The sequence below is a fragment of the Urocitellus parryii genome, chromosome 3 (assembly GCF_045843805.1).
Source record: "Urocitellus parryii isolate mUroPar1 chromosome 3, mUroPar1.hap1, whole genome shotgun sequence".
Taxonomy (NCBI): Eukaryota; Metazoa; Chordata; class Mammalia; order Rodentia; family Sciuridae; genus Urocitellus; species Urocitellus parryii.
The window spans coordinates 15,436,150-15,452,380 of NC_135533.1; the positions used below are offsets into that span (position 1 = coordinate 15,436,150).

The 16,231-nt window shown below is 35.9% G+C and overlaps 1 protein-coding gene across 2 annotated transcripts in view; it reads right to left on the reverse strand.

Annotated features, from left to right (window-relative positions):
- Position 1: 1 nt before the first annotated feature.
- Positions 2-16,231, reverse strand: part of Trim24 (tripartite motif containing 24) — a 99,369-nt gene continuing 83,139 nt past the window's right edge. For both annotated transcript variants that reach the window (XM_026398562.2, XM_026398561.2), the window contains exons 11-19: positions 13,770-13,943; positions 11,896-12,031; positions 10,198-10,270; positions 8,715-8,883; positions 6,903-7,231; positions 5,849-5,981; positions 4,542-4,616; positions 3,065-3,214; positions 2-2,307 (exon numbers count right to left, since the gene is read on the reverse strand). In XM_026398562.2, coding sequence (XP_026254347.1) covers positions 2,098-2,307; positions 3,065-3,214; positions 4,542-4,616; positions 5,849-5,981; positions 6,903-7,231; positions 8,715-8,883; positions 10,198-10,270; positions 11,896-12,031; positions 13,770-13,943 — 1,449 coding nt within the window. In that variant the 3' untranslated portion in view covers positions 2-2,097. The remainder of the gene's footprint in view (positions 2,308-3,064; positions 3,215-4,541; positions 4,617-5,848; positions 5,982-6,902; positions 7,232-8,714; positions 8,884-10,197; positions 10,271-11,895; positions 12,032-13,769; positions 13,944-16,231) is intronic.

Sequence of the window (16,231 nt, forward strand, 5' to 3'; positions counted from 1 at the left end):
TGGTAACAGTGAAAAAGAAATACTGTTTTAAAAAGTTCATATGGCACTGAATATTATGACAGTCTGGGGTACATTAGTAGAAATTCTGGCTCAGATAAATTTAGGGAATTATATTTTTTCTCTCTTAAGCCCTACCTCTCTTAGTGATAATTCGTGAAACGATTTACCTGTATTGCTCTGTTTTAACTAAGGAGACATGTAAGACAAGTGTGGGAGAACAAACTACCAGAAGAGCAGTATTCTAAGATACCAATAATAAACGCGTTAGCAAAAAACTCTACAGTTGCTGGGCTAAAAATACTGGAGTAAAAACAGACAAAAAAGTCTATGTATTATCAAAATTTGTTCAGATACTCTTAGGAGAACAAATGTCAAATGCATATTCAAAACAACACAATAACAACATCACCATATAGCACATATTTGGAAAAATGATTAAAACTTTAACAATACATTATTGATATATTATGGATAAGACCTAAGTCTATATGTAGAAAATGGGAAACTATTGCTAATAGCTATTTTCTCCTTATATTTTGTCTTTTAGCAATACCTGAAAACCCAATGAATTATCCACAGAATATTTTCAAATTGTCCATTTCAGAAAGTTATGTCATGTGGATAAAACCAAATGCTCTATGCTTAATTCATGGGAGGCAATATAACCAGAGAATTCAAGTTTTTCTGTCCTCCTAAAAAAGAAACATTTCCTCCAGATGTTAATTGTAATGTCTTATTTATAAAGGTTTACTTTGGCAAACTAAAAATATTCATGTGTATTTAGTCAAATGCTGGATTAGATTCTTTGACAGTTTATCTGGCTCTAAAAAAACACCGAACATGTAATGAATAAATGGATGTTAAATTAGCTGGGCTGGTCTGTTAACAACATGCCTCTCCTCAGAAGATAGAACTTTTGTGTCTTGATCAGAATGAAAAAGAAATTCTTATTAAATCAGATCAAGGATAAAATTTGGGGCTCTGATTCTTAAAACAAATAAAAACAGTAAATAGATGCATCAAAAATTTTTTTTTTCATTCTAATTTCCTCCAAATACCTGCTCTCAAATCCTACAACACATTTTCATTATAAAGACCCAAGAAAACCATAACAACTAGTTCCTTTCAGGGGAACTTATTTTTAGGGTCTAAGAGGACATATGTTGAAGAAACCTCAAATCAAACATGGTGTGCCCAGCCATATTTTATATTTTGGATAGTTCCACTAAAAGCCATATTGAAAACAATGAGGATTGTTATAAAAGGATATCTACACACTTAAAAAAACAAACCAACCACATAGACACACAGCGAAACCAAACATGTGCACACTTACTTCCTTTAGGGGAGGAGAAAGCTAAAGAAAACCTAGATCTAGAAATATAAATGGTCTTGAATACCTGCTATACCAAACACCTCTACAGGCACGATAAAGATGAAAACAAAAACCAAACATTTGTTTTCCTGTTTTTTCTTTAATACAGTTGCCATCTTACAAGATATACCATTAGGTGCCTTTGTAATAGCATCTAATCTACCCTTTCATTGCACCAGTTGGCATCCTGGGAAAGAACTCCTTACCACTCATGTTTGGGGAGCATTGCTGTTAACTACAATAAACCTAGCTCTTATGGTTGGGCCATAATCAATGAGTAGTGGCATTAATTTCTAAAAACAGATTAACGCACACATTCAAACCACATTAAAATTTTAACTTAGAGTTCATACAAAGTCGATTTCCCTTCTATAGTAGCTATTGCTCCAGATTGTGGTTTTAAAATCCAAGGAGAAGAATGTCTCTTTATTTTATTGTTGATGCTTCTTACTTTCTTCCTTTTCTTCTACCATACTTTCTATCTCCCCTCCTTTCTTTCATTTTCTTTTTCCCATTCATTTCCTTCTTTTCTTTTTCCTTCTTTTTTAATAAGAGGTTAAAAGAAAGGGGTTATTAAGGAAATCAAAGTCTAGTAAAACGTCTAAAACAGATCAGAGAGTTCACAAACTCTATATCGATGTTAAATTACTGAAAAAAAAATTTTTTTTTTTGAAAACAAACAAACAAAAAATCTAAAAACAAGCATATGCCAATGGTGCTGTTTATTTAAGCAATTGGCGTTCCTCGATGCTTTTGAGACGTTTCTTCCGGGGCTGTACAAAGTCATCATCTGAATCATCACTAAATTTATTATCTTCTGATTCATTCCTGAATTCTAGCTTAGGAAACCTTTTTTCTGGATAAAGGTTCTTTAGAAGTTCTTCAAAATAGCTTTCAAGTTTTATGCCAGCATTGGCTACTTCTGAGTCAGGCTGTTGGATAAAAATAAAAATATGAATTAAAAAATAAGACCTACTTTTTAGACAGTCATAAATGTAATCTCTTACATTACATTTTCTGTTCACCTTTGACTCTTGAGATTATGAATGTAAATTAACTGTTTTGGAAAATTTTATGTACAGCCATTAACAAAATACGTAGGAGTTGGGGGGCTAGAAAAAGTCTGGATGTTGGCTGAAAACTAAATAAAAGACTGACTTATCTGAATTGTCCAAAATGGAGGTAGTAATGGTAGGACTGGATTACTGAAGACAGATCAGTGAGATGCCATAAGCATAGGATCACAAAACAGGTATTTTTAGAACAAGTTAAAAAGAAATGTGGTACTACAGAATGAGTAACAAAAGGCCACAGGTTTCAAATGAACTGAGACCAGAAAAATTTAAACAAGAACTTTTTGGACATATCTTTAATATTTCAAGATAAACATGAAAAAGATTGAAGTCTAGAAGTATAATATTCCATGAAAAAGAGATGGGATGACAAAGAATACTTTTCATTTTGAAGAATATTTTTAAATTGTCCTCAAGTTATCAGCTCTAATTTGCATCTGTACTCACCATGCAATAAACCTTTGAATATAAATTTGGACAATCTTTCTAACATATCTTAACAGACCTGCAACTTCAAAATTTATTCCAGTGCACACATTTTGGTCTCTGTATACATTTAGAAGGGGTCTGGGCTAAGATGACTTCCATACATTGCTATTTCCTCTCCCCACCTCACCTCATTGAATTCAGCACAGTTTTGAAAGATCAGTCTAAAATCAGCTACAAAATCTTCAGGTTTTGTGTACATGAAATAATCTTCTTGTAGTCTTTTCTTGATAGTTGACAAGTCCATTGGATTTTTAATTATTTTGTAATAATCAGGCACCTTCAAAATAAATGAGATGTTATACTACAATAACTGACTTCTACCTGGTCCTAAATACACTGTATAAGAAGGGATATAAAATTGAGATTGTTTTCATTGCTCTTCTCTATACCATTTTGTCACTGGTAAGAAAACCTACACAGTAACACACTACTGCATTCTACACATTAGGAAATGTTCTGTCACTTTTTCCAAAAAATTTAACCAATATTTTTATGAAAAATTATTTTCACATAGTCCCTCTTGAACCTTCTCTTCTCTATTCTCTTTTTTATTAAGCAAATAACAATTACTAGAGAATTACTAGCTGAATGGCATGATTTTACTGCATACCATTATAGCAAGTGGTAAAGAAGGGTTTAATCCCCAGCTTGTGGCTTAGTGGTATGATCCTGCATAAGTTACTTGACCTCAAAGAAACCTCAATTCTTCATATTCCAAATATGGATAATCCTAGCAACCTCATAGGACTGATATGATTATATGAAATCTGTCTGTCTATCTATCTATCTATCTATCGCAAGAAAAAGGGAGGTATTTTACTGTTGCAGCTGTAAGCCAAGATCATAAAAAGCACCAATCTGGTGTCAAAAATTTTAAATCTGTACTGGCATTACAAGCCTTTTTGGGTACAAAAAACCTATACTCCTGAAGTATTTATTTCCTTTTTCTATCTTAAGTTCTCAAAAGTCGTTCTCAAGAAAAGAGATGATATTCACTAAACTAGTTTTCTTTGCATTAATTTTTTCAATTTTCTAAATTTAAAAAACAAATTTATTATGTTTAAAAGAAACTTCAGATATCATAGAATATATTTTGGGTAGTGAACCTTTTCCAGCACTCTAAAAGAATGCAACAAAGTTATATCAAACTTTCAATATGAACCTAGTTGAAGCCAATGATTAATATACATACATATCCCCTCCTGTTTTTAAAAAATGTGTTGGTTAAAAGTTCACTTATTACTTAAGTATAGACCTATAAATCAAAATAAGTACAGAAAATGTGTGTGTGTGGGGGTCTTTACCTAAAATGTGAAGTTTTATCCCCAACAGTTTAGAACATATGTCTAAACCTTCTGAGATACAAACAGAAATCATCTGCAAATAGTAGGTAAACTAGGTGAGATGAGAAGAAAGAATACTTGAGAAATGATACTTAAAATGTATCTATTTAGGATCAAAGCATTCCATATGTATAAAATTTTTAAAACTTGGATTAGATGTAAGAAACTATTGAAAAATAGCATAGAAAGTACATTTTCATGAATAAAATTTAAAAAATCATCTTATTGTATAAATATGTACAAGATAACATTAATACTTACAGTTAGAGGAACAGGGTCTTGAAAAGCCAGGCTCATTTCATGACAGTAAAGAAATAAAAGGAGGCGTTCACACTTCTAAGCAAAAATAAACAAAAATATAACACAACAATAGTCACAGCTTATTTTCCTTAAGCATTTCATAGGTCACCAAGTACAAGATTAATAATTAAAACCTGATGAATATAGGAAAAACACTGAATACTGAAATCTTGCTTTCTTTCCCAATTAGCAACTGTAGTGTTTGATAATTTAGGATATACCTGATGTTTGAGATATTTTGTTCACTGTAATTAAGTGAACAAAAATAGTAGCACTAGAAACCCATTTGAAGTTCTTTACAATGAATTCCACTAATCCAGTCTGTGTACTGTGAATTAGAAATCAATAAAGGAAGACCATATGGCTATTAAGAGATCCAAAGGTGCAGCTTTTTCTTTTATGTGTCCATTCTTTTTTGGCAGGGGGTGGGGTGGGGTACTGGAGATTGAACTCAGGGGTACTTGACCACTGAGCCACATCCCCAGCCCTATTTTGTATTTTTTTTTTTTTTTTTAAGAGACAGGATCTGACTTGCTTAGCACCTCAGTTTTGCTGAGGCTGGCTTTGAACTCGTGATCCTCCTGCCTCAGTCTCCAGAGTCGCTGGGATTATAGGCTTGCACCACTGTGCCCTGCTTGTGTGTCCATTCTTAAGGCCCCTTGAAAGCAGATGGTCCCATTGCAGGCTCTGCCACTTCTCTGCTTATGAGTTTATCCTAGTAAACATTAGTGTTGTGAACACTTGTTGTGTAGTGCCAACAACAAGTGTTTCTGCCCTCTCGTGCATGTCAATTTCCATACTGTTTTCTACTTCATAATTTAGCAAAGGACATTCTTAGCCTAACCTAGTAGCTTTAAATATTAATTATAGATAAATATATAAGCTGGAATTGATACAAATATAGAACCCACTTGGTGAAAGAATAGAATAATTTCTAGGAATAGAAAAGCCCATCTCAGTGCCAATTCTCAACAAATTCTGAGGAAGAAGACTTATCTATGGTAGAAATGAAACAAAATATTTCCTCAAAGTAGACTAGATTTAAAGACCCAAGATCTATAAGAGAGAAGACATTTATCTTGTTCAGAGACACTATTGTAAGCTTCTATGTTGTGTATGTGTGTGTGTTAGTCTGCCTTTAAATATTTAAGATTCCTAATCCTTTTGTTAAAAAAAAATTCCTACAGAAAAAAAGAAATCAGTTTAAAATTTAATGCACTAACAAAAAGTTGTCTATTACTCTAAGGTTGAGATGCTCAAAGACTTACCCTTTTATCTATTGGTGTTAATTTAACAAGGCCTTCGGTTTTCCTTTTTTCTGAGTTGTGACTGGGAGCATCACAATCATATTCAACTTCTGGCTTAGATAAGTCTCGGCAGAAAGTACAAATCCACTCTCCACTGTTGGGTAAAGGACTTTTGAGTTTCTATTGCATCATGTTTCCCTTTCCCACCTCATCTTACATGCCATCTATGACAGACTTGGCATAAATTTTAATCACTAAGATTTACCCCATACTTACTAGGTACAAAGCACGATGTGGGAAGAGAAAACAGCAGAAATGTAATGCCATGGCCTAAGTCTAGTTAAAGTGTAGTTAAAGAGGCATGAAATTCATACATGCAAAAAAAAAAAAAATCTAAAGTAAATAAAAATTTTAAAAAAATCTAAAGTAAATAAAAATTAAAATAGGGCTGATATGAGGTGTAATTAGCATTTTTACTCAGAGGATTCAGGATAAAAGAAAAACCCTCGGAAGAATGAAGGAATTTTGGATTGGGCAAGGGCAGGAAGGGACTTGGTGGTAGGAAAGATGGTGGAATGAGATGGACATCATTATTCTAGGTTCATGTATGATTGCACAAATGGTGTGACTCTACACCATATAAAATTGTCCTCCATTTGTGTACAATGATCGAAATGCATTCTGCTGTCACGTATAACTAATTAGAAAAGAAAAACTCTTGGTATTATTGTTGTAACTGGCAGTTTGAAAGGACTGTTAATATTTTTCCTTATAATGGACTAGTTTTTGAGAGAAGTACAGGGCATAGGAGACATGGTATGGGAAACCTGAGATTACTGTTAGGGATTTTGAGGACATTTGCGACAAGTGAAATTCCATTTAAGTTTTTACACAAAGGTTTTATGTTATAATAATCATTAAAAGTTGATTACTGTTATTATTTTATTATTTTGAAGTACTAGGGATTGAACCTAGGACTTTAAGCATGCTAACCAAGCACTCTACCACTGAGCCCACCCCAGCCCTGTTGCTTTTATTTATAGTAAAAGAATGTGAAAAGGGAGTACTTTCTTACCTTGGAAAGTTTGTCAATGTGGGCACATGACAAGAAAGATGGAAGACTTTGGGACACTTCTCACAACACAGAAGTTCCCCTCCGTTTTGACAAACTGCACACCAGTCCTCATTGGGGTCATCCTCCTTCCTCGTCTCTCCAACATGAAGAGGCGACTTCTGGGAGGCATCTGACCACTCGGACTTTCCATTTGAGGAACTTTCCTGGTGGAGTCCAGGCTGATCTCCTGTGCTATCAGGGGCATCGGATCTTAACACAGTTTCCTCAGAAGCAGAGTTCTGACTGCTGTTTAAGAGTAGGGAAGTAAGTATGCTTCTTGGATAGTTCGTCTGCAATGAGAGAATACAGAAAAAAAAAATACACATATGCATGTATATACATATATATATATACACACAAATGTATTTTATTTTGAAATTGGCATTTTTGCATTATATATGTATATATGATTTTTTTTTACCACATATATGTATGTGTAAATATATACACACACACACACACATGAATGTTTTTTCAAAGTGGCTTTTTTGTATTAGCACTACTTCAGTTTTGGACTGTAGACCACTCTCATGGGCACCTGGTGAGTACCTGTGAGAATAGGACATGTTTACCACTAACTGTATTAGTCTCTAATGAGTGGATAATGGGCATTAGGGAAGTGGATAACATAGTCTGCTGATGGCTAAAGAAATTAGAGACTAGGTGAGTACTGTGAAAGAACCACATGAACTGTAAATATAATGTAACTTTTTGGAGCTGTTAATTCAAATTACACCTAAGACAAAAAATTATACCTCTAATATGATTCTAAATTTTGTGTTGGATCCTAGGATAGTGCAGATTTCTGATCAATGTTCTCTCATTTAAATGTTTTTCTAAAATTTCAAAGTAATAAATGTATATATAGTTAACAGAACTCATTCCTTGGAAGCAACAATTTTCAAATTTATCTTTTTTTCCCCCCTGAATTTACATTAATTATTTCATTTTGTTGTTGGTTTTTGAGATGGGGTCTTGTTATTTTGCCCAGGTTGGCCTTGAACTTCCATTTCTCCTGCCTCTGTCTAGGCACACACTACTGTACCCAGCTTACCACATTTCTAAATAAAATGCTTCTACGACAATTTCTTGCAATTTCAATTTTCATTTTTTTTTTTTTTTGTAATACTGGGGATTGAACCCAGAGGAGCTTTACAACTGAGCTACAACACCAGCCCCTCCCCCTCAACATTTTGAGACAGGGTTTCACTAGATTATAGGGTGCCACTGTGCCTCTTAACAGTTTTTACTAAGCATTGCTTCATTGCTTTTTCAGTTGGTAGAAGCCAGTATAAATGTTTATAGCTAGCATCTACTCCAAATGATCTATCATAATTGGCTAAATATTCTGAGATTCAGAATTTTTGCTAAATGTGTATTCAGATTATATTTTGATTATATCAGTTTTTAGGTACTACTATATTCAGGTGTTTGTTTCATCATTATGATTAAGTAAATATTATCCTGGGGAACAACAAAATGTACTATTGATATATTCTCTTATACTTTTTGTTTTTACTAGGAGTTGGTTATCACTTTTTTTTTTCATTTGCTATTTTTCTAGGCACCCATCTCTATGCCAATCTCTGTAGGGTAGATGCTTTAATACACTGCAAGCATTTTTCTCCCTTTAGATACACCCCTGTGGAGTCTTCTGTCCTTTTGCTATAGACTGTTCTGCAGGAGCTACTATACTAAAGACTATGCTTTTTTTTTTTTTTTTCCTTTTTACCCCCTAAGTATGAGTAGTATTGCAAGCACTGATGTAATTACATTTTGAGGCCTAGATTCTTCATCTGATTCTTGTTTAACTATAACAACAGGGAAATCATAATTTTCGGGTGGTCCACTGTTTTCTTGTTTTATTCGGATTGGCTCCAACATGACCACTGGGACTTTGTGGGTAGAATCAGCTCCTGCTGGTTTGCTGGAAGAGCCAGAGCTATAAAGTATAAAAGGGGGAGAGAAAAAAAAATTAAAAAAAAAAATACTAAAAAATATCACATCAAATACACTACAAAAATAGCACTCCGGAAAAATGCTGTGTCTTCACAACAAAAATTACTTTATATCAGTAATAAATGATGCATAACTGAAATGTAATTGCTGTATGAACACATTTCATTTATGATAAAAATGCTTTACATATTGACTTATCCAAATAGTTACATTTCATATATGGAAGGACAAATAGAATATTGCTTAAAACTGACTTCAAAATTCTGAGGGTCTATAAATGGGCAACCAGATTTGGTATCTTTGAAGTAGTATCATTTTGTGGGCTTTCTTAGTTCCCTTTCTAGCCAATGATAATGAGAACTTGAGGCTCTCATTAAGAATTTGTTGTCAAAGCGTGAAGACAAGAAATCATTTGTTGGTGTTCTGCTACTTAAAGAAGTTAATTGAACAAAAACCTTGTACAGATAGCCACAATGTTCTCATGAATGTGTCTTTCATTTAAGAAAGTTAAAAACTGGGTTCACTAGGACCAATTTTTAAACATAAAGAGGGGAAGAGTATAAAATATATTAACAATTTATTTTCCATGGGTAAAATAGCAGAATTAATGTTTAATCACTAGAAAAGTCAGAGAACACTGAAATTAGTATGAAATTATTATTTCCTTTACATAAAATTTTATTTGGTGCTGTCATACCAATTTTCCTTGTTATTATGATAATATCTTATATATTTTCTTACTTGTTAATATAAACAAATGTGTACTTAATATAAAGGTGTACTTAAATATGAAACAAAGGTGTACTTAATCCTTTAATATTAAAATCATTAAAATTTTAATTAAAGATAAAGAAGCTGTTCAGAATGCAGTGAGTACTAAAACATACTGACACTGGCAAAAGAAATCTGATTATACAGATTTTATGTATAGTTGCCCTCCATATCCATGGGTTCCACATCCATGGATTCAACCAACATGTGGATGGGAAATATTTTGAAGAAATAAACTGCATCTATAATGAACATGTATAGACTTTCTTTTTGGTCATAATTCCCTAAACAATACAGTGTAACAACTATTTAAACAGCATTTACATTGTATTAAGTATTATAAGTAATCTAACGATAATTTAAAGTACACAGGAGGATACATGTAGTTCATATGCAAATACTATGCCATTTTATATAAGAGACTTGAGTATCTGCAGATTTTAGTATCCTCAAGAGGATCCTGGAAACAATTTATCATGGATACTGAGGGACAACTGCACTAGAGAATATGGTTAAGTCTATTTACCTTCCTCGGCTCCCAACGCTGGAGGCACTAGGTGAACGTATTGGGGGGTGGACACTAGTCATAGTAACAGGTCCTAAGGAGGGGGAAATCATACACATTCATAAATGAATTAATAATTAAGTATTGAAGTCCTGTTTAACATGCTCACTTGGGAACATGCAACAAAATTCGATGAAACAATAAGCACTTGACAAAATCCAAGAGTAGTCTTTTATGTCTTATTAGAGCAAGATCTTTAACCTTGGCACTACTGACTTTGGGCAACAGAATTTTTTGTTGTCAAAGAATGATTTTGCTTTAAAGAATGTTTTGCAGCATCTCTGGCCTATACAAGTTATGAATTGCTAGTAGCAACTCTCCAAATGTTACAACTTGGAGTGCGACAAAAAAAAAATTTCTCCAAAACAAGCATGGTAGCACATACCTATAATTCCAGCTACTCCAGAAGGCTGAGGCAAGAGGATTGCCAAGTTTAATGATAGAGTGTTTGCCTTGCTTGCTTGTATATGCAAAGCCAGGGGCACTTTAACACTGAGTTATGTCCCAGCCCTTTTTCAAATTTTCAAATTTTGAGACAGGGTCTCCCTAAGATGCTGAACTGGCCTCAGACTTGCAATCCTCTGCCTCAGACTCCCGAGTAGCGATTACAGGTGTGCTACTGCACCTGGCAAAGAATAAACATTTTTGTTTAATATGTTTTATTGGCCATATGTATTGCCTCTTTACAGAATTATCTATTCACATGTCCTTATTTATTTGTATAAACTTGTCGTGTGGTAAATAATTTCTCTGCTATAATTTATCTTAAGTTTATTAGTTTAAAATAGGTATCTCCATTTAGATTCTGTAACTGTCTTATATTCATGTGACTGGTGAAAGAATAATAGATTCTTCATTTCAGTTTAAAACACCCATTATGCCTAGGTCTCTAGGAGTAGTAATAGAGGGTTTTGCTCTCAGAAGAAATGAGTAGATACATTAAATATTCTTTTTTTTTTTCTTTCTTTTTTTTGGTACCAGAGATTGAACTCAGGGGCACTTGACCACTGAGCCACATCCCAAGCTCTGTTTTGTATTTTACTTAAAGAGTCAGGGTCTCACTGAGTTACTTAGCACCTGCTTTTGCTGAGGCAGGCTTTGAACTCATGATCCTCCTGCCTTAGCCTCCTGAGCCACTGGCATTACAGGCGTGCATCACCATACCCGGCAACATTAAATATTCTCAAACACAAAAAACCCACCAAAAAACTGAGGCTGCTCTATGTGTCATCACTAGGAAATTTTAATGGGCAAATCACATCCTAAAGAAGATCACATCACGTTCAACTTAATTTATTAATAAGTACAATATTAATTTTCTCCAAGAAGTGCTATAATGCCTATAAATTTTATTGAAATTGAGAATATAAAGAAGTTTCACCTTTGCTTCCTTCATTGTAAGTAATCTTAATCCTTCATCAAAAAAGGGGTGAAGGGGGCTGGAGCTACAGCTCAGTGGCAGAGCACTTGCCTAGCATATGTGTGGCACTGGGTTCAATCCTTAGCACCATATGAAAATAAACAAATAAAATAAAGGCATCCTGTCCATCTATAACTATTTATATATATTAAAAAAAGGGGGAGGAGGTGAAGGAATTTTAAATCCTTAAGAATAAAAACTAGAAAGACAATTATATAATCAAAAGAAGTATATTTTACCTGCAAGGCCTGGAGATGGCACTGATGAATTTGGTGATTGCACAGTTCTGTTTGAGGGTGGTCTTGGCTGGCCATGATCTATGGTAGCTTCTTTCCTCACCATATTGTCTAGCATAATAGTACTTGAGCAATCAATCTTATAAGAAAAGAAATTATTTCTGGGCAAACTGCTCTTGCAAGATAAAAGCAAAGTTTATAAGAAAACTTCAATAACAAATACTATCAAACAATAAGACACATAAATATAACATTTGAGAAGTTCTGATTGATAGTTCTCCCATAAACAATCCCAAATAAAAATTTTCACGCTTCTTACTATTCTACCTTGGCAAATAACTGAGGATATACTATTGTCCTCAGTTATACCAGGAGTTGGTATGAGAAAAAAGTAATATCATGTGTGATTCACACTTTAAAAAATAGCACAATTTTATATTATTGCAAATCTCTTTAATATCTGCTTTAAAAGTGATGAAACAGGTTCTTGTATCTGCTTCTGCATTCAATCAGTTGTGATTTGTGGTTTTGGTTGAAGAATATGAGAAAATCTGGTCTCATACAGGACTTTGAGGATGCTCAGAGTTATAGCCCGTTTAAGTCTGTGGCCCTCAATTTAACAAGTGATATTCTGAGTACGTACCATAGAGATAAAATAAGTCTACATATCACATAGTTCTAGAGCACCAGGCTCACTAAGTACACTACTGTTTTTTAGGAACAACAAAACAAAACAAAAAGCATTCCCTTTAATGCAACAGATATTTAACACTGCTTTCCTAATCCTTTACCAGACTAAATACTGATAAATTTCTAATTAAGAGTTTAATGCTTTAGATGCAAATATTCTACCTGCCCAAACACACCAAATTTTCCAAGAATGTTTTTGTGATTTAAATCCAGTTCAATTCTCTAACAGTTCCAGCTTTTCTCAGAATTCTACAAGGGAATATACGGGCATAGATTGTATAATTAATTAATTTGCTTCTGCACCTAGAATAGTGCAAATTGTGAAGCATCCTTGGTAGAATTAATAGTCACTCCAACTCAAGTTAGGTACTTCAGTTGCCGAAGACTAGTACACAAAGGGCCACCTGTATGAGGAAGACAATTTTACTTCCTGGGGTCTGTATTCCTTGGGGGAGAAAAGATGGGTACCTCAGGTCTTTCATATTTTATTATTCTTTTGGCAATACCTTGGCCAATACTTTTCAGACAGAGCAAGAAGACCAGAATGACTGAATTTGTTGTATCTTTAACAAAAGGAAAGTCATTTACATTGTGTAATAACCCTAAAAGCTAAATAAAACAGTGGGAATTAGAAAAGTGAAAATAAAAGAATCAACTTATATGGTAGCGATCTATCTACAGAATATTGGAAATATTTTTTAAAAATGTATACTGATCAAAGTTAAGAGCTTAGAGAGTGAATATATTATTTAAATATAAAGTAAGTCAGAGGAAATTTTGCACTGTTCAGCAGAAAATATTTTGATTTCTATTACTAAACTTGTCTTGTCTCATCTGATGTCTTAATATATAACATCCATCTCTAGCTACCCTTGTTTTAACATACCATATCCCAGACATTCAACTTGCCAGTCTTTCTTCTTATATCTTTTCTCCTTTCCCAGCTTTGATTCCATTATCATTGTTATCAATCATTTACAAACACCTTTGACTGCAGTGCCCTGAAAGGCATTCTGTTGTATAAATGTTTACAACTTTTATTAACTGCTGTTATAATATTTTTAAGAAATAAACTAACTTCTAAAAACAAAACAACCTATAATCCAAACATATGCCAGTTACTGAATCCAATTTAACTGGCAATTTCCAAAAGAGGATGTTGATATAAATTTTCTGTGTATACTTACATCTGGAAGAGAAGGAAGATTGTAAGAACCTCCCACTGGTGAGCTCAAATCGATCATGGGTGAACCAAAAGTCTTTCCATCGTATCCTGCTGCACTAGTGATGGTAGGGCTGGAGGGAGTGGAGGATGTGCTGCTGGCAGTTGATGGGGTGGCCTGTCCACTGCTGATCTGCCACTACAGAAGAGAAGAAAACGGACTATTGATAGATAGGCCTACAACATGACATGTACTGATCACTCTAACACAAAATGAAGTAAAAGACACATTCTGGTGTTTGAACTCACATGTAATGTTCTTTTTCCCCCACATTTTTATTGGTGCACTGTAGTTGTACATATTTATGGGATTTGTTGTTACACATTCATACATGCATACTTGTTGAGAGCCACAGCCGAAGGGGCCCCAGCAAACTTCCAGCTGCCAGCTGATGATTGGCTCACAGTGGCCCCAGCAGAAGGGGCCCCAGCAAACTTTCAGCTGTCAGCTGATGATTGGCTCACAGCGGCCCCAGCAAACTTCTAGCTGCCAACTGATTGGCTCCTCTGCGGTGATGCTCATTGGGTTGTTTCCCCGCCCTTTCAGACCATGGAGCTGCTCACTGAGGGACTTTTTTGGCTCCGCCCATGTGGAGCAGGAGGAGTGGGGGAGGTGGAGAGGCTTGTGGGAAGCTGGTGGTGGCAGTTGGGCTCTGAGGGTTTTCCTGAAGAGCTGTGTGGTGCGGTGTGTGTGTTCTAAAAATAAAGTTCGTTTCTTTTGACAAGTGGCTCCTGAATTGTGCCCAGCCAGACTGCGGCATTTGGTGGCCCGTACGGGGAACGAACCCGTGACCTTGGCGTTATTGCCAGAATTCATATTTTCATCCCAGTGCCGGTGAAGACAAAGATAAAACCAATCTACAGCTTCTGCAATAGCTATCACTGAACTGCCTGCAGAACTTGCCTGGATTATGTATCACTTGTATGCATTTTGAACTCACTTGTATGCATTGTGAACTATCTGTTGGTGCAGCGACTTGTGGTAGTGTTGGAGTATTTTTGCTGATGGTGTCATCGGTGGTACAATTTTTCCACAAGGAGCCATCAATTGGCTTGGTGTATCCTCCTTCCTTCTGCTTGTGATGGTTGTTCAGCTAAAATTTGGGGGCCAACAGAGGTGAGGCAAAGAACCCCCCCCACCCCCTGCTGGTACAAAGACCTATCCACACGTGTGGCTGTATCCTGGACCGGTAGTCAATGAAGGGTAAGATCCAATTGCAATGGTAACAACCTAAGACAGGAGGCTGATGCCTTGAGGTCAGTTCATCCAATGACGGGTAAGGACCATATGTAGTATTGGACAACCTAAGGCAGGCACAGTCCCTAAGCCACATGCTTGTTGTTTAAACAGAGAGGGGGAGATGTTGAGAGCCACAGCCGAAGGAGCCCCAGCAAACTTCCAGCTGCCAGCACCAGCTACCAGCTGATGATTGGCTCACAGCGGCCCCAGCAAACTTCTAGCTGCCAACTGCTTGGCTCCTCTGCGGTGATGCTCATTGAGTTGTTTCTCCGCCCTTTCAGACCATGGAGCTGCTCATTGGGGGACTTTTTTTGGCTCTGCCCATGTGACCCAGTCAATCGGCCTCAAGAGCAGGAGGAGTGGGGGAGGTGGAGAGGCTTGTGGGAAGCTGGTGGTGGCAGTTGGGCTCTGAGGGTTTTCCTGAAGAGCTGTGTGGTGCGGTGTGTGTGTTCCAAAAATAAAGTTCGTTTCTTTTGACAAGTGGCTTCTGAATTGTGCCCAGCCAGACTGCCGCACATACCAATAAACAATATTATAATTTGGCTAGTATCACTCCCCAGCACTTCCCCTCCCAGCCCCCCACCATCTTGGTCCCTTTTCTCTACTGATCTCCCTTTGATCTGCCTGCTTTTTCTTTTTCCTCTCTAGCCATCACATGAGAGAAAACACAGGACCCTTAACTTTCTGATTTTGACTTATTTCACTTAACATGGTCTCTAGTTCCATCCATTTTCCTGCAAATGGATATTTTATTTATGGCTGAATAAAACTCCACTGTGTATTTCTTTATCCATCATCTGTTGATGGACACCTAGGCTGGCCCCACAGCTTGGTTACTGGGAAATGTGCTGTTAGAAACATGGGTTTAATTTTTCAGGGTGAATACTGACAAGTGGTATAGCTGGGTCATATGATGGTTCCATGCCTAGTTGCCGCAGTCTGGCTGGGCACAAATCACTGAGCCGCCACAAAAGCACTTGTATGTTCAAACAGGAAACTTTATTGCCCGAACTCCACCAGCACTCCTCGCACACTTCCCTGGAACTCCCCCAGCTCTCCACCGGGCTCCACCCCAACTCTCTCAGAACTCGGGAACTCCAAAGTAGGGGGCCCCTGAGGCAGCAAGAGCCGCCCTATTGCTGGACAGCAAAGGTCTAATATACAACTGAATACAGTTTAACTAACCA